The sequence below is a fragment of the Leucoraja erinacea genome, chromosome 12 (genome assembly GCF_028641065.1).
Source record: "Leucoraja erinacea ecotype New England chromosome 12, Leri_hhj_1, whole genome shotgun sequence".
In the NCBI taxonomy this organism is placed as follows: Eukaryota; Metazoa; Chordata; class Chondrichthyes; order Rajiformes; family Rajidae; genus Leucoraja; species Leucoraja erinaceus.
Genome location: NC_073388.1, coordinates 22,591,819 through 22,610,414, shown reverse-complemented (window position 1 = coordinate 22,610,414; position 18,596 = coordinate 22,591,819). Strand labels below are relative to the sequence as shown.

At 45.0% G+C, this 18,596-nt stretch overlaps 1 protein-coding gene across 3 annotated transcripts in view; it reads left to right on the top strand.

Annotated features, from left to right (window-relative positions):
• The first annotated feature begins 458 nt into the window (after positions 1 to 458).
• The window catches only part of LOC129702164 (Krueppel-like factor 12), a 126,797-nt gene continuing 108,659 nt past the window's right edge, over positions 459 to 18,596 (top strand). The window contains exon 1 of one of the 3 annotated variants that reach the window (XM_055643779.1): positions 459 to 708. In XM_055643779.1, the coding sequence (XP_055499754.1) occupies positions 688 to 708 (21 nt within the window). In that variant the 5' untranslated portion in view covers positions 459 to 687. Of the gene's footprint in view, positions 709 to 9,581; positions 9,717 to 18,596 lie in introns of those variants that run through there. The other 2 variants (XM_055643780.1, XM_055643781.1) reach the window with 2 other exon arrangements.

Genomic DNA, 18,596 nt, shown 5'->3' with positions numbered 1-18,596 from the left:
TCCCTACTATGTTGCAATTTTAATGTATAGTATTCTTCCACTGCATGATGATACTATAGCATTAAAATGTAGCCCTTTCTTCGGTTGGAGTATGGTTTCAGCACGTTGTAGCGCACCCCACCCTGTGCTCGGCAGTCAACGCCTGCCGCGGATCTGAAGGATGAGGACAGGTTGCTTAAATTCGATGCTTCGCTGCAGATTTTATTCAACCAGGGTGAAAAGAAGGGGTATTGTCATTTGATGGGCAAAATAGATTTCAATGTTGCCATTTAGTTCCGAAAGGTGCATTGCAACATTGGCATATAGGTTTTGATAAGAGAGACGCGTGGGATCAGTGGGAATCAGACCCCGACGAGCACCGGCGCTGCCGCTTTGAGGCGGTGCCCGAGTGCGTTGTGCTGTACACAGCGACGGGGCGTTGCCGCAAGGGTGGGGCTAGGGGCAGGCTGCTGGTTCCGACAGGCAACTGGGCAAGGTCGGCCTTTTCATTTATATATATATATATGTATGTGTACATTAAATCAACCTCCAGCCGCCCTGCCCACCTCCGCGCGCAAACACACACCCAGTCCCAGGCCATGAGAACAAGCTCCCGCCAGGAAACACAGTGACCGAGGCAGCGACCGAGGGAGGAGGCAGCAGGCAGCGAGGAGCGGCCGCGGGCAGCCGAGCGACGCCAGCAGCACCATGCACTCGGAGGTGGAGAAAGTAAGTGAGCCGCAGGCTGGCTGAGAGGGAGGGAAACCCAACCCGTTCGTAGCCTATCTCTGGTCCCGTTGCCGGCTGTCGTCGCCGACAGTCCGCCCTCTCCCGGAGCTGGGTGGCCGCCCTTTCCCAGCTGCCTGCCGGCCGGCCGGGCGCGGTAAGGCGCTGGGTGGGTCCCGGGCCGAGGGGCGGCTGCCGCCAGCGACCGCCTCCGCCTCCGCGCTCACAAAGACAGGAACTGGGGCGCTCGGCTCGGCTCGGCTGGGCTGGGCTGCTCTTAAAGGCGGATCGCGCCGTCCCCTCCTCAGTCCCCGATTCTGTGCTCATGCTCCGGGCTCATAGCTTGTCTTCAACGCGGCGCTGCGGAGTTGCCCAATGCAGAATCGGGAATGCATTCAGTAGCGCCCCAAAACACCATTTTATTTTTGTACTCGCCCGAGTACAATGCTGACAATGCAGTATTTAACCCTTTAAATATTCTGCGCGGATCGGGTGCCACAGTATTTAAAATCGCAATTTTCCTCTCAATAATTTTCAATCGTCCTATTGATTTTTTTTTTTCCATTTCATTTTTTTTTGCAGTCAGTTTTAATGAGAAAATATTGGTTTAAGAGTAACCTTCCCCAGTTGTGAAAGAGAACCAACTAAAAGAGGATTGAATTATATAACTCCTCTCCAAAGCGTCCAAACGGGACTGTCCAGCTGAATCCAACTGAACTCTGTATACAGTAAAACAGTAGAAGCTATATTTGAGCAGCAAATTGAAAGTTTGGCACATTTACGAAGTTTTCACTTTTTAAAAGGCCCACAACTTTGAAACGGGAACTGTTATCTTGTGTACATAATGGATAACTTTTTATTTACTGCCACACATGGTCATATTCTACTGGATATGCTACATACAATAGTTTGAAAATTCTCATCAGATATGAACAAAAGACTGAAACAATGGCAAAACAGCCAAGACCGTCCTAATACTTTATGCTGCAGAAACTGAAACAGTGCCAATATTTGGCAGAAAAGAACAAGGAAATGTTACTGTAATTGATTTATACCTCTTACGGTTACATTCAAATTTGCTCGACTGCGAGTAAGCATTTTAGTGAATAATTGCACTCATCAATATAGCCTACCTTCATCCAAAAGTGATTATAGCTTAAATCTGCAGGATTTTGACAGTTTTAAAAATTGTTGTAAAGTTCTACTCAATTTTATTTACATAGTCTTCTATTGGGTTGAATCTCTTTTCAAGCATACTGGTAATAACAAAATAATTTTGTGGCCATATTTGGTTTCCAAAAACATATTTTTTAAAAACATATCTCCTTTGTTTTGAGAACTCCATTAAGATCAATATTTTTTTTGGAATCATTTATGGCCGATGTCCATGTTTGTGTTAATTCAATACATTTTCAGGGAGAAGGGCAATAGACAATAGGTGCAGGAGTAAGCCATTCGACCCTTCGAGCCAGCACAGCCATTCAATGTGATCATGGCTGATCATCCCCAATCGGTACCCGATTCCTGCCTTCTCCCCATATCCCCATACTCTGCTATTTTTAAGAGCCCTATCTAGCTCTCTCTTGAAACCATCCAGAGAACCTGCCTCCACCGCCCTCTGAGGCAGAGAATTCCACAGACTCATCCTGGCCTGGTCCTCCCCTCATTCATCCCGTACTGATCCCCTCATTCATCCCGTACTGATCCCCTCATTCATCCCGTACTGATCCCCTCATTCATCCCGTACTGATCCCCTCATTCATCCCGTACTGATCCCCTCATTCATCCTGTAGTGATCCCCCATTCATCCTACACAGACACTCCGATCCACACTGTACTGACCCCCCCCCCCATTCATCCTGTATCCATCCCCCCATTCATCCTGCGCTGACCTCCCCCCCCCCCCCCACCTTTTGTCTACCTCCATTCATCCTGTACTGTTCCCCTCATTCACCCTGTACTGACCCCCTCACTCATCCTGTACTGATACCCCCCCCCCCCCGATCCATCCTATACTGATTCCCTCATTCATCTTTTACTGATCCCCTCATTCATCCTGTATCCCCCCCCATTCATCTTGTACTGATTCCCCCCCCATTCATCTTGTACTGATTTTCTCCCCCCCCCCCATTCATCCTGTACTGATCCCCTCATTCATCCTGTAGTGAACCCCCTGAGTTTCTCCCCTGCACAGACCCTCTGATCCCACATTGAACTGACCCCCTCCCCATTCATTTTCCTGTGCTGACCTACCCCCCCACCATCTATCCTGTACTGATCCTCCAGTTCAAGACCCTATTGTGCTGGGGGAAAAAGTCTGAAGAAGGGTCTGAAGAAGATTTGTTTTAGTCCTCGTCCGCTGAGTTGTTTCTCCAGCATTTTTGTCTACCGCCATTCATTCCTGTAACTGATCGTTGCCCCTCCATAGGAACATCCTGTACTGATCATGTTTGACCCCCCATTCATCCTGTAAACTGATCCACCCCAGGTTCCTCATGGAAGGTTGGGAAGGTTCAACCCCCCCCCCCCCCATGGTTCAACACCACTTTGCTCACCACATCCCCTGTGTTTGTCTCTCCACTCACAATTTTACATACTCCAACCAACACGTACTAATTCACCTGCCTTAATCCATCCATTCCGCACCGACTGCCTTCTCAACCCCCCTCTCTCCGCCATCTATCCACCTCTCACTGATTCGCACAACCCCCCTCCCTGACCCTATTGTGCTGGAAATGTCTTCAGAGTGAACATTGACTATGTTTGATAACAGAATGCAATCAAATGTATTTTAATTCCCAATGTTAATATTTGTTTTAGTCCATAAAGATGGATTAATTAAATTGTGAACACATGAAATATTAAAACCGCAGTGTTCGATTGTCACTGCTACAATTGGCACGTTATTACAGAATTCATTTTAACTGCAACTCGTTGCTCTCAATATGGAGAGTATCAGTACTGTAGTTATTTAATGAGCAACATTCACAACTATACGTTGGATTTATCCAGGTTTTACTTCTACAGTTGGTCATATACATCACACATTTTGTCAGGAGATATTTAAGTTGAAATTTTAACGTTAATTATGAAGTGGGAATGATGAAAATAGCCTTTATCAATAATTTTTTTTAAAATCTGGTGCGTACAAACTAGGTATCTTCATTGCTGTTCACAACACGTACATCTAATCCGAATGTCCGGTAATGTGGCGTTTTGACACCTTTAAACATATTACCAAAAGAACATTTGCTGCAGTTATGTCCTTTGGCCATCTCTTGTCAGTTCGTGTAATGTTTAACCTGTCAGATGGTTATAGTCGGTTTTAACAGCTATTATCATAAAATGCCTTTAGAAATTTCCATGCAACCTGTATATTTTGTTGTGGATAAATTATGTGGGAAGCGAGAGTGTTTCTGTGCCCATAGCAATAATGACCCATGCTATGGCCATGTCATGGTAATTATCGGTCCTTCACAGAAAACATGCTTGCATCAATCTGTAGTGTGCATGATTAAGCATATATGTTACCATGTTCCAGGATTTATTGACACGGGTTGATCATATGCTGAATAATCCAACCACACTTTTGTTTGGAAGTGGAAATAACTAATAGAAATTGCATTAATTGCAATGTGTAAAAAGAGTTGAGATACTGGATTATAATTTTGCTGCATGTCATTGTGGTATTTAACATGTCTTGATTGGTGAACATGTTTAGTTTGTGACTTTATTTGAAGCAGAAATAATATATGAATGCTTCATTGAGCATAATTCCGACTGGTAACTACGCACTTCGTCCGAGCTCATTATCGCACGAGTCATACATACAGTCTTAAATGACCACCTAAACTGTCATTTGGCAACCTAAAAAACTGCCTAGGTTGCCCGTTCGGCAACAGGGAAAGAAAGTTAAGTGAGCGCCCTGGTTGGTACCTGATCTTTCCTTGCAGCTCTGTAATTTTTTTTTCCCATTTGTATTTCTTCAGTTTCTTTTTGAAAAGTGCTGTCCAATGTGTGACTGATATCCTTCTGACAGTGAGTTTCAGATCACAAGGCGCTAAATTTATGAACAAAATCTTCAACTTTCCTCTTTTACTAATCACTTCAAATCTGTTGCCTTTAATTACTGACCTTTTTTGTTGTTTCTTATTTTAGTGCATTAAAACTCTTTATGATGTTGTAAACCCTCTTGGAAATCTCTTTACTGTTTCTGCTCTGAGGCCAATCCCTGTTTCTTTATCTCAGGTCTCACCTGTTCTGCCCTCTGCCCAAGACCACAGTGGGCAGCACTGTGGTGCAGTAGCAATAAGATCTTGGGCGTGTTTGTCGTGAGTTTGTGCATTCTCCCTGTAGCCATGCAGATTTCTCCCATGGAAAATAGGTGCAGGAGGAGGCCATTCGGCCCTTCGAGCTAGCACCACCATTCATTGTGATCATGGCTGATCGTCCCCAATCAAACGAGATCTCCCGGCTAATACAGGACAGTTGGCAATCCTGCTACCCACCCGCTCCCATCACGCCCCCCTCACCTCCTCACCATGGAATACGTACCCCGTAGAAGTCTCCATGATACACCCCCACAATCCTGCGTGGGTTGGGACAGCTACAGCCACTCTCCCTGATGTCATGCCCGATGCCCAGGTTGTGCCCCATCTTGTGAGCCACCGTCGATGCCACTCCTAGGACGCTGACTGAGTGATCCTAGGACCAGTGGGGGGGGAGCATGAGTATGTTCTAGAATAGATTGTAGGAAGCTAAATTATGGTTGACATAAACTAGCTGATCCAGTTTGTCCACTTATGTGTTCGGAAATATGAAATGATGTATTGTGGCCAGAATAAGGGGAGTCTATTTAAATAGAGATGAAGAAGAATTTATTATGAAACTTTGGAATTCTCTACCCCAGGAAATTTGGGAAACTGTGGAGGCTGAGTATGTTTTAGCCAGTTTTAAAATGTCATGTTTTCCTATGTGTTTCTGGAGAACATGCAAGAAAGTTAAATTCGGCTAAGAACATTCCAGGCTTAATCTTTAATGGTGGGCGGCGCGACTCTCGTCAGCAGCGGCCTCTGCAGCCTGTCTGCGTTTTATTATTTTCTGTCTATGTTTTTTTGTTTTATGTAGTTTTTGTTATTTTTTGGGGGGGGGGGGGTGTGTGTGGGGGGGGGGGGGGGGGGGGACTTTTAAATCTCTCCCTGCACGGGAGACCCGACCTTTTCTCGTCCGGTTTCCGTTATTGTTGGGGCTGCAATGAGGAGCGGCCTCCAACAGGAAGAGACCGGGGACTCTGGTGCCGACGACTCACCGTCGCGGGGCTGGCCGAGTCCGGAGTGGGTGGAGCAGTGGAGGAGCGCTGCTGCTGCTGCGGCCCGACCGGAGAGTCGGAGGCTTCAACTGCAGGTCTGTGGACGGCGGCACCGGGAGCCCGCGGGTCCCTGGAGGGAGACCGCTTTTCAGGGCTCTCGCAACGGCGACTTCTCCTGCCCGAGTTGCGGGGTCGAAGAGCTCCTGGAGCGGGGCCTACATCACTGCCCCGCGCGGCTTGGAATGGCCGCGGGACTCTGCGAGCGCACGCCGGGGGCTCTAACACCAAGAACCCAGTGTGCGACCTTGCATCACCCGGCGTGGCTTTAATGGCCGCGGGACAATCGCGATCGCCAGCCAGGGGGTTTGCCTTTGACTCTGGCATCGGGGGGGGGGGGGGGGGGAGAGTGCAGTGGAGAGATAAGTTTATTTGGCCTTCCATCACAGCAATGTGATGGATGTTTATGTAAATTATGTTGTGTCTTGGGTCTATTTGTTTGTAATGTATGGCTGCAGAAACGGCATTTCGTTTGGACCTCAAGAGGTCCAAATGACAATTAAATGTATCTTGTATCTTGTATCTTGTAATGAATTGTGGAATTGGTTTGAGGATCCATATGGTCTATTCCTGCTTTTATTTCCTTTTTGGAATGGAATATAATATTTCAGCTGAGGCCCAATCTGTAGTTCCAAGAATTAAGCTTAAATGGCAAAAAAAAACAAAAAAACAACTCTTGCTTAGCTGATTTTAGTTGACTATTATGTAAAGGCGTCAAAAACGTTGTGATCTGTGTTTGTGGAACACTCAATAATCCAGTTCCAGCATGTACCTGAATAAAATGCTGAAAAATACATTGTGGTTAAACAGCATTTCCCTATAGAGGGAAACAGGATTCAAGTTTTGGAATGATCTGATGGTTTTTTCATAGGCATTTTGACTGTATTTTAAGCAGGCTCTAAAATAATTGCAGATACAAAACTGTTTTACGGAAATGTTGATAAATATTGCATGTACGCAGCAGGGTTTGAAAGAAGCAGTTCTTGGCAAAGATCACCATAATTTGATTTGACAGGATAGTTATTCATTGGGAAATTTACTTCTAGACGTTTATTCGAAGCTAAAAAGAAAAAAAATTGGTAGATGTAGTTTTAGCTGGCTATTTAAAAAAAGTAAATACACTACACTGCAATTGTAAAATGGGTAGTTTAGGGTGGGAATACACATTAAAATTAATGGGAAATCCTTTGGGTTAAAATCTTGACTCGGATTGTTAAAATTAGTTATAAGTGATCTGCCTCTTAAATTGCAATAAACAACAGAGAATCAATATTCAATACCAAGTTAATGATGAGCAGGTTGAACTGCGGTAGGCCAAAGATTTTAGTATTCACTAGACCAAGTGCAGACCCGTTGGGCTTGTTCCCCCAATGCGCGCGCGGTTGCCGGGGGGGGGGGGGGGGGGGGGGAGGAGAGGGGGCCTATGTGCGTCACGCACATACTAACCACCCCCCAAACACACCTGAGGGGGGGGAGGGGGGGGGGGGGAGTGAGGGGAGAGGGAGAGGGGTGAGGAGAGGGAGGGGGGGAATGGGTGGAGGATAGAGAGGGTGAAGAGTGTGGGGGGGGAGAGGGGTAAGGGTGAGGAGGGGGGGGGAAGGGAGAGGGGAGAGACGGGAGGGGGGGATGGGGGTGAGAGAGGGGTTGGAGGAGGAGGAGGTGGAGGGGAGAGGGGGGAACAGGGTGGAGCGGGGGGAGAGGAGAGTGTGGGGGGGGGGGGGGTTGGAGGAGAAGAGTGGGGAGGGAGGGGGAGGGGAAGCCGGGGCAGTCCACCAATTCCCCACTCCCTATCACCCCCACTCCTCTCACTATTCCCACACTCTCCCTCCTCACCTCCCCTATTTCCCCCCCTCTCCCTCCCTGAACATTTTACAATTTGGAATAATCTTTACTCCCTCCTCTCCCTCAAGCCCCTCTCTTTTTGAGGAAATGCGTTTCAAAGGCAAAAATACACACACACACACAAAACACACACACACACACACACACACACACACACACACACACACACACACACACACACACACACACACACACACACACACACACACACACACATATAAAAGTATACTGGACCAAGTGCAGACCCGTTGGGTCTGTTCCCCTAACGTGTGGTTGCGGGAGGGGGGGGGGCGGCATGCGGCGTCACACACTAACTGCTCTCCCGCACACACTCTAACTACCCCCCGTTGCGACGTCTAGAGAGGGAGGGGTTCGACAGCACTCGTGCCGGGGGCCCAGGTTCGATCCTGGCTGCGGATGAAGTGCGTGCAGCTGCTGAGATTGTCTCCGCTGGTCCAGTCTCCCACTCGCATCTGCCCCATCTATCTGCACTCTGACAAATACAAGCTTGAAAAATGACAACAAATCTGATCCAAACTCGCTGTATCTACAGCGCTTGGTTCGATTCTTCTTTATAGCATTTGACCTTTGACAAATCCCATGATTCCTTGCGATTTTTGAATACCATACTCGCTTATTCTGGAGCCTGTTTTTTTTTCTCTTTTGGTAATCTTTGGGGTTTTGCCTGTCCTCTATGGCCTGCAGACCTGTCAACCTGGAATCCACCAAGAATCTCTGTACTCATTGGAAAATCTGGTCTCTTCTGTCTGTCAAGGACATTTTTTAATGTGTGAGAAGTGTTATAAATAATTCCTTGCTATTCTTTGATTGGTTGAAACCAATTTAAGACTATACAGTGTTATTTTTTTCCATTTGCGTTAAACCAAAAAGGAAGCAAATTTTCTGCCTTCTAACTATCTAATGAGTCTATTTTCCTATTATTGGGATATTAGGACCACCCAACTCTAAATCCACCACCGAAGAAAATCCAGCCACAGAATTGGAGTGTCAATGGTCTCCAAAAGACTGCACTAAAAATGATTGAGTAATTAAATGTATTGATTTCTAGAGATTACACGTTACTTCTGAGAAATTTGACATGTTGGTATCCTGTTCACTAAAAATATTTAAACTAAACCTTGTAGTTTTCATGAGACGCAACAGGCCAACAGTGAAATAATATTAATTTAATATGGGGGAAAAAGTTGATTGATGAACGTGTTAAAATATGGTTCGTACAAGACTAAAGATCATTAGCTGGAAAGACTGACATTACAGCCTTGAATGATTGGAGGGATAGTGTGCAAAGGGTCATATAAGGGTCGTCTGCTAATATGACATAATTGACCATTATGAAAAAATGAAGGGGACCAAGCAGTCATTCACAGTGGTCATTTGTGGAAAATGTTGAACTTTATTTCTCAAAGCAATTATATTCATTTAAAGAGACACAAACGGTGGACCAAACCCCTGGTACAGATTGTTTTTTATTTGTACAATTCCAGCTTTATATTTCATTACAATACTCACTTGATGTTTTGTGTCATGTTTATAGTTAGTCACAAGCCCCCCCTTTTCTACTAGCTGCAGATTCTAGGCACGCTGTGGTTTGAAGCAGAGGAGAGTATTGTCTTGCTTCAGGAGACGTCCCACCCACTGACCAGCAGTGCGGTAAAGTCTCTCACGTGATCAGTGACGAATGCTGACGTACTGTGGGCGGAAGAATAGACTAGGCTCAGAAAACCAGCTGTGCAAGAAGTTTCCTTTCACTAAAAAAAAAATCCTGGACTATGTAGAATAGCAGGTCAGTGGATTCTGTTTGCTTGTAAATGATCAGTGCTGTGATAGCTTCCTATGTCAAACAAAGGCATAGGGTAGCAATACATGAACACACTGACTTTAACTAAGATTTCTGCTAGGCCCTTGAGGTTAACTATTTCAGGAAATGGTGCAGTTTTTCACCAGGCTTCAACAGCGCACTTCTGTTATGTCTTAGCATTCACATTTTTTTACTTTGAGTGTTAACATCAGTCTTGTTTTACATTTTATTTTCGTTTAGTGATAAACCTAATCTTTCCCATTTAAATTCCTTCCTCTTTTCTGAGCTGTATCCTCAGGCTATCATATTGGCTGTGCCTGAATCACACTTCTGTTTGACTGTGAAAAGCTCATGTATGCAGAAGGGGCAAGAGACACCTTTCCTCCTGACACGGAGTCATAATATTGGACCTTGTTACATATCTGCCTTTTGAGGAGGAGCACAGTTTGTGTTTCTATTTATAACTGTCCCGAGTACGAATTGGAGGTTGATGGAATAGATTTTGGAGATGGGGCAATAATTTGGTGGATACCTGCACAATTTGTGGCTGGCAGAAACTGCTTTAGCTTGGTTCACCATTTTAATTGGTAATATATAAATCAGATAGTAATGAGGTCAAATGCAAAACCTAATTCTTCTGGATAGGACCTCATTGTGCATGTAGCCCACATGTTAGTAGAGGACACAAAGTTGTGGATGTAAATGGCAATCATTGTGCAGGTTTAGTTAAGATAGTGAGTCCTTAAAGGAGAAATGGTATTAGTGATTGCTGCAACATCATTTCCTCAAATGAGTGTGCTCCACTTTTGAATTTGTAGGCATGTTTATGAGAATGTGTCTATATATTTTAAAAAAGGGTAGCTTGTATTAGATTTGGATTACTTGCAACTATTTTCAGAAATAAATAGACTGAAAGAAAAGCTTGGGCCCCACTTGTATCTCAATGTCTTAAAGTGCCTTGCACGTGAATTATTTTGATGTAATTGGTATCATTGCATCACTTCAGGTGATTTACATGCAACGAGACTGGACAAACAACAGTGAGAATATGGTTAAACTGCTTGAAGCAGCGGTTGATCAGGATACCACGGTTATTCTTAGTTGAATAATAACATGTTATGTTAGGGCTTGGATCAATATTTCAACACAAAGAGGGTTGGAAAGTGAGCACACCTTAAGAATGCCGCACTTAATTTAAGAACATGTGTTGTTTCCACGACTGGAGCAGGCCGAAACTATTGTCCCAAACTGATATTTTAAATGTCTATCCTCGCTAATTAGAGAGGCATTGTGACCTATAATTCAAACTAACATGCAGATAATCTCATTGCAAGGAGAAAACTTGTTAGTAACCATCAAGATTGCCACTGTCTCTGAACACTCTTGCCACAGGCTCCCTGCAATCCTGTAAATATTCACTGTATAAATATATATATTACACAGTTGCCCTGGAATGCCCGAGACTTGCCTCCAGTTCTACATTCTATGGTTGACATTTAAAGGCTCTGAATGACCCAGAAAGAAATCCATTTGGAAAAGCCGAACCGCCTCAAACTAACAGTTGATAAGGAAAACTTGCCAATCCTCTCCAGCAGCAGTGGGAAGGCTACCTGTTTTTACCGCACTGATCGCATCGAGGTTTATATGTAAAAGGGGACAACAAGCAGAAGAAGGTTTTTTTCTTACACGAGCAAATACTTCAACAATTTTACAAATATCTGCTTGAGTTTTATCCTGAGATAATAAAGTATGTTTATACAGCACCTTTTCTAAAGTATGAATGATTTTTCTCAAAACTATTTGAGGGGCAGGAAGGTGGCGCAGCAGTAGAGTTGCTGCCTTATAGTGCCAGAGACCCAGGTTTGATCCTGACTACAGGTATCGTCTGTATGGAGTTTTGTACGTTCGCCTCGGGACTGCATGGGTTTTCTCCGGGTGCTTCGGTTTACTCCCACATTCCAAAGACATACAGGTTTGTAGGTTAATTGGCTTCGGTAAAAATTGTAACGCGTACAATTCTGTACAGTTAAAGCTGGTCGGTATGGACATTGTGGGCTGAGGTGCCTGTTTCTGCACTGTATCTTTTAACTAAACTAAAGAAGAATGCAGGAAGAGCAGTACAAGCCAGGGGAGGAGATTTATATAACGCTGTCCAAAGCCTGGTGGAAAATGTATCTTTTTTAAAGTGGAGGCGTCAAAAATGGTTAGGGGGCTGTGGAGTGTGAGGGGCTATACGTGTGTGAATTCTGAAGTGTCCATCCATCAGTTAAATGGTTGGCTGCCAGTATTAAAGGACAGAGCAGTGGATGTGGTGGACCAAATGGCCTGTTTCCATGATGTATGACGCTGAGGTACAAAAGGACAAAGAGTGCGCTGGAAGGTTTTTAATAATTTGTGGATATGGCCAAATCTACTAAAATACTTCAAGAGTGAGGGTTTTAAGATTGTGACAATGGAAAGCTGAGAGCAAATTCAGCTAGATTCAGAATGAATGGGACTCTGTGCTGGAAGGCATGGATTCTGACAGCAAAGGGGGCAGGTTACAGAGTAGGACCGGAGATTCTTTACTTCATGTGTAGGAAGGAACTGCAAATGCTGGTTAAAACTGAAGATCGCCCCAAAATGCTGGAGTAACTCAGCGGGACAGGCAGCATCTCTGGAGAGAAGGAATAGGTGATGTTTTGTGACGAGACCCTTCTTGAATCTGAAGAGATGCTGCCTGTCCCGCTCAGTTACTCCAGCATTTTGTTTAATTCTTTACTTAATCACTGATATTGTCTTTGTTTCATATATTTACTTCCACTGAAAAAAAGCTCCTTTCATGATGTGATTTGCTGCATCTGAACATTCAGCAAGTATTTTAACCTTTTGACTGTTTGTGACAATGCAGCTATTAATTTGCCTAATTAGATGTTTGTGTCCACCAATGAACATCCTGGTTCTCATTAAAGTTATTCTCTCTGAGCCTGCATGCAGCCTGCAGTGCTCTCCATAACGTTTGGGATAAAGACCCACATTTATTTATTTGCCTCTGTAAACAGAGATTTGTAATAGAAAAAAAATCACATGTGGTTAAAGTGCACATTGTCAGATTTTATTAAAGAATATTTTTAGATATTTTGATTTCACCATGTAGAAATTACAGCTGTGTTTATACATAGTCACCCCCCCCCCCCCCCCCCCCCCCCCCCCCCCCCATTTCAGGGCGCCATAATGTTTGGGACACAGCAATGTCATGTAAATAAAAGTAGTCATGTTTAGTATTTTGTTGCATATTCTTTGCATGCAATGACTGCTTGAAGTCTGCGATTCATGGACATCACCAGTTGCTGGGTGCCTTCCTGGTGATGCTCTGCCAGGACTGTATTGCAGCCATCTTTAGCTTCTGCTTGTTTTGGGGGCTAGTCCCCTTCCGTTTTCTCGTCAGCATATAAATGGCATGCTCAATTGGGTTCAGATCGGGTGACTTGGCCACTCAAGAATTGACCATTTTTCAGCTTTGAAAAACTCCTTTGTTGCTTTAGCAGTATGTTTGAGATCATTGTCTTGCTGTAGAATGGAACAGCCAGCCAATGAGTTTTGAGGCATTTGTTTGAACTTGAGCAGATAGGATGTGTCTATACACTTCAGAATTCATTATGCTAATACCATCAGCAGTTAGATTCAAACATGACTGATCAGTCTTTCCCTCTCAACCCCATTCTCCTGCCTTCAGAATCCTGGGCTAACATAACTAAGGATTCTTTCCTGCTGTCCCCTACTCAATAACAAAAATGAGAAGCTTGGGGAGTTTTGTTTTGTCATAAATACTGAAATTAGCTTTCCTTAAGGGCCTGTTCCACTTTCACGACCTAATTCACAAGCTTTTTTTACTCGTGGACATTTTTCATCAAGCTAGAAAAACGCCGATACCTACTTAATGCCACGAGTACCTACGACTCGCATCACAACCTACCTATAACCTACCTACGACCTACTATGTCCTTGTGACTACCATGCTGCGAGTATGAGTCGAGGGCAAACTCGGCAGAGGTCGTGAAAGTGGGACAGGCCCTTTACCCTGGCCCATGAAGCCAAAAAAGGTTTTCTTTCCTTGATCATCATCCTAAAAGTGAATCATTTTTTCCTAAGCTCATGCTATCTGGAAATGGCCACACCCATGAGTTGACCTCTTGGTCCTCCTTTTCTGCCTATAAAATACTATCCACCCAACTTCTCTTTCTGCATCCTATGTTAGCACTTATTGTTTCTGTTTATGTGCCTTCCCACTCTGCCAAATATGCCATTGTCTCTTTAAAACAAAAAAGAAAACCAAAGCTTTCATTCTTAAAATATTAATAGGCATCTCTAACCTTAGTTAGTGCACCTGTTGTACCTCTTTTCCACACTCTTATTACTAGGGTATCATAGTATGAAGATCTGTGATCGGGTCTTGCTCCTGCACTGAAAGAGTCACCAAAAATTCAGAGTCACTAAAAACATACAATATGACTGCCACACGATCCATGCCCTTAGTGACTAGTGTGAAGCCTTTGAGATCCTTTACCACACCACTCTCCCATTAATAACCCACTTGCATCCAGCTGAATGTGTGCACATTTATCCGGTCCAGGTCACTGCAGATGGTTGCATCTGTTTAACATATCTTTAGGAATTTCTTACTGTGATTAACATATCTTCAGGAATTTCTTACTGTGATTATTAATTGTCCATTCATCAGTAGAGCTGCAACCTCACGGTTCCAGTGACCCAATACAATCCTAATCCGCAGTTCTGTATGTGTGAAATTTGAAGGTTCTTCCAGTGACTACATGGGTTTTCACCACGTGCTCTAGCTTCCACCCAGGTTCCAAAAATGTCAAGATTGGTAGGTTATTTGGCTGCTATAAATTGTTCCTTTAAATTGGTGAGTTCAAATCGAAGGTTTCAAAGGTCTTTTATTGTCACATGTACCAAATAAGGTAGTGATGTGCGAATTACCATACAGGCATACGGAAAAAAAGCAACGACATACAACTACATAAAAGTTAATATAAACATCCACCACAGCGGATTCCCCACATTCCTCACTGATGGAAGGCACAAAAGTCCAAACTTCTTCCTCTTTATTCTCCTGTGGTTGGGGCGGTCGAAGCTCCTGCGGCTTGGAGTTCCTGAAGTCTGACCTGAGACCGCGAGCTCCGTGATGTTAAAGTCCCGCAGGCTCCCGTGGCTGGAGCTCCGAGATCGATCCCTGGCAAAGGGACCGCGGGCTCCACGATGTTAAAGTTCCATTGGCACCCGTGGTGCAACTCTCAAAAATAGGTCTCCAGCAAAGGCCGCCCACTCCTTGATGTTTGGCTGCAGTGCGGACGGAGATACAATATGGAAACAAATCGCATCTTTGTCGAGGTAAAGAGATTAGAAAAAGTTTCCCCCCCCCCCCCACATAAAACAAGCTAAAGACCACTAAAAACATATTTAACACATACTATTAAAACACAAAGAAGGAAGGGACAGACAGAATGTTGGTGAGGCAGCCATTGCTGGCGCCACCCGGTGGTTCCAGGGGGAGTTGATGGGAATATGTGGAGAATAAAATGGGATTAATGTAAACTCGGGTACTGTCTGTGAGGTGTGTCCAATCATCCTCCCTCGCCCTCATCCACTTTCCACATGCCAGCTCCACCCTTGCCCTTACTACACTACATCAGTGAAGAAGGATTCCGACCCAAATCTTTGTACGTCCATCAGGCATGTTGGTGTCTTTGGAAGGAGAAACGGAGTTAACGTTTAAGATTTTTGTCATTTCACCCTCCACTCTGGATGGGCAGCTGATCATAGGAATCTCACTTGGAGCAAGGCGGGGTTTTCACATTCCGCCACACTGCCACCCCAACGCCCCAGACCTCCCATTTTACTCAATCTCTAAATGCAGGGCATCGGTAGCAGGGGCAGCGAGTATTGCTGTTCCCCGCCTGTGCTGGACAGGGTGGTGCCACAGGGCCTTCTTGGACCATCAGCTCCAAGTGGTGAGGGAGGTCCCACTGTGCTCTCAGTGATGGGGCTCCAGGATTCTGCGGCACCCGGGCAGTGAGTGATGTCAATGGGGGACAAGACCTTACTCTATTATAGCAGACATTCGACAATGATGAACACCATTCTTCTCCCCCGGCGCGCCATAGTCCGTTATAGTGAGTGATCACTATGCTCTATTAAACATTGTAACTTGCAGCCTTTTGGATGTTTAGCTTGCGGTAACAAAAATCAATTTGTTTATTTAAAAAGACCTTACTCTATTATAGCAGACATTCGACAATGATGAACACCATTCTTCCCTACATTCGTTTTCTATAAAGCCAAGGTTCTTAGGAATGCAAATGCTGTGTCACAGCAGAACTATTGGTACCATAATTTACTTGTTTGCAATTCCAGCAGGCAGTTGGATGAATTAAGATGCGTCAAACTGCAGTCCCACGGAACTGCAGATGCTGGAATCTTGTGTAGAACAAAGTGCAAGGGTAACTCAGCGGGTCAGGCAGGAGGACATGGGTAGGTGACATTTTGGGTTTGGACCCTTCCTTCAGTATGTTAGCTTCACCAATCATGAAGGTTTTTCTTTATCTCGGCTTTCCTCCTTTTCGCAGATGCCATTCCTAGTTTTGAGGTTACTGACAGTTGTTTTACTCTCTGGTAGTTTTGGATTTAGCACTCTACACCAGGCACGGAAATCGCAATCAAAATATGGGGGGGACAGGGGGACACACAATTTTTTGGCAGCCGCGCTCGCTTGAGCACACACACACACAAACGCATGCGCGCGCGCGGCTTCGGAGGCTCAATCCAGCGCTAAACGCAGCGCCATTCTGCCTATCTTGCCGGGTTCACCTACAGCCTTGCCTGGACTGACGGGACCAGCGTTGCTTCTCCGCGCTGATCATATTTCCCACAAGTCAGGCAGGGCTGTAGGTTAACCTGGTGGGACAGGCAGAGTTGAGCTGGGTTTAGCGCTGCTTCTGTGCGCTGGCCGTGGGCCTGGGGATACATCTCCCATCTGACTCCCGACCTCTCTGGCCACCCGTGGGGGGGCATTCGGGTACGGAAGGGACCGGGCCGGTGAGCCGGGATGGATCATGCCTGCGGATGAGGCGCAGATCTGTGCCACGTCTCCCTCCTCCAATCACCGCTCTCTATCCTCAATCCCACCCCCCCACACTCCTACCTCCTCCAATGATCGCGCTGAATCATCATGTCCCGCCCCCATTGCCTGCTGACCGACGTCTCTCTTGTCCAATTGGCGCCCTCGATTAGCAGTCCCACCCCCACTGCCTCGCGGAGAGCGGGGATTTTATCGGGTGTTAAAATCCGGATTACAAAAACTTGGGGGGGGGGGGGGATGGGATGTCCCCCACCTCTCAAAACACATGGGGGACGTGTCGTCCGCGCCCCCCCCCTCGTCGCAACCCCCCCCCCCCCCCCCCCCCCCCCCGACCCCGGGAGTTCCGCTCCTGCTCTACACTTTACAAAACTCCAAGGTCTCTGCTTAGAAAAACTGTTTATTTTAATTTAGAAATACAGCATGGAAACAGGCCCTTCTGCACACCAAGTCCACACCGACCAGCTGTTCACACTAGTTCTCTGTTATCCCCATATGTATTGGGGGCAATTTACAGAGGCCAATTAACCTACAAATTGAAAATTGTGTCAGCATGTTGCAGTGAACTTGAATAACACATCTGAAATGGCCAATGGTGTTCAATTTATGCAATGTAATTTTCTTCCATTCAATGAATGTCTTTTTTTATGATGTAATTATATTCACATTCTTGTAATTTGTAGCGATTTACTGTCCTGAAAGAGAATTTAATAAACATTTGCAGGAAAATAAACTATTTCACAGCTTTGTTCAACGGTAAAAGTAATTCTGGAAGGAGTAAAATAATCTTTATCGGTTAATAGGACAACCTACACTTCTTCTGGCGAATTGGTGTCTCCTTGTCAAACCATATTATTAGCCTTTTAATCCAGATTATTGACTGAATTTAAATTCCACGGTACCACAGGGGATATGTCCTTGTGTCACTGGAGCTGAAACGTCAGCCATTTCTTCTCTCCAGAGATGCTGCCTGTCCCTCCTGAGTTATTCCAGCATTTTATGTCTATCTTCGATGAAACCAAGCTCTTCAGCCGAGTGAGTCCACACACAAACCATTGATCATCCTTTCATATAGGTTCTATGTTATTTCACTTTCACATCCACTCCCTACACACTAAAGACATTTTATAGAGGCCAATCAGTGGTTCAATTAACCTACAAATCCACATGTATTTGTCATGTGGGAGGAAACCCACACAGTTGCAGGGTTGAATGTGCAAACTCCACACAGAAAGCACCTGAGGTCACGATTGAAACTGGGTTTCTGGGGTTGTGAGGCAGAAACTCCCTATCAGCTGCGCCACAGCTGCCTTCCAATCTAGTTGCATGTAGTTTTTTTTTTTTTGGTTTTTTGTTTGTTATTTTTGGGCGCCTTTCAGAAATCCCAAGCCTTACAATCCCAATCCCAACCTTACAAAGATTAACAAGAATAATAAAACATATAATCAGAATAAAATAAATAATAAAGACATCACAGAAACACAAATTAAAAACAGAATTCAGTCCAAAAACAAAAAATCAAAAACACAGTGTGAAGAGAGAGCAGCGGCAGCTAAAGCGCGCCAGCATCCACTCTCCCTTCCGACAGCCATCTTGGACAAAGACTAACAGGTTTACTTACAGACAAAAAAAAATCATCCCCCCACAATGGTTACCACTGTGAGGGAAGGCACAATGTCCAGTCCCCATTCCCAGTTCACCCAAAGTCAGGCCTATTGTGGCCACCGCAA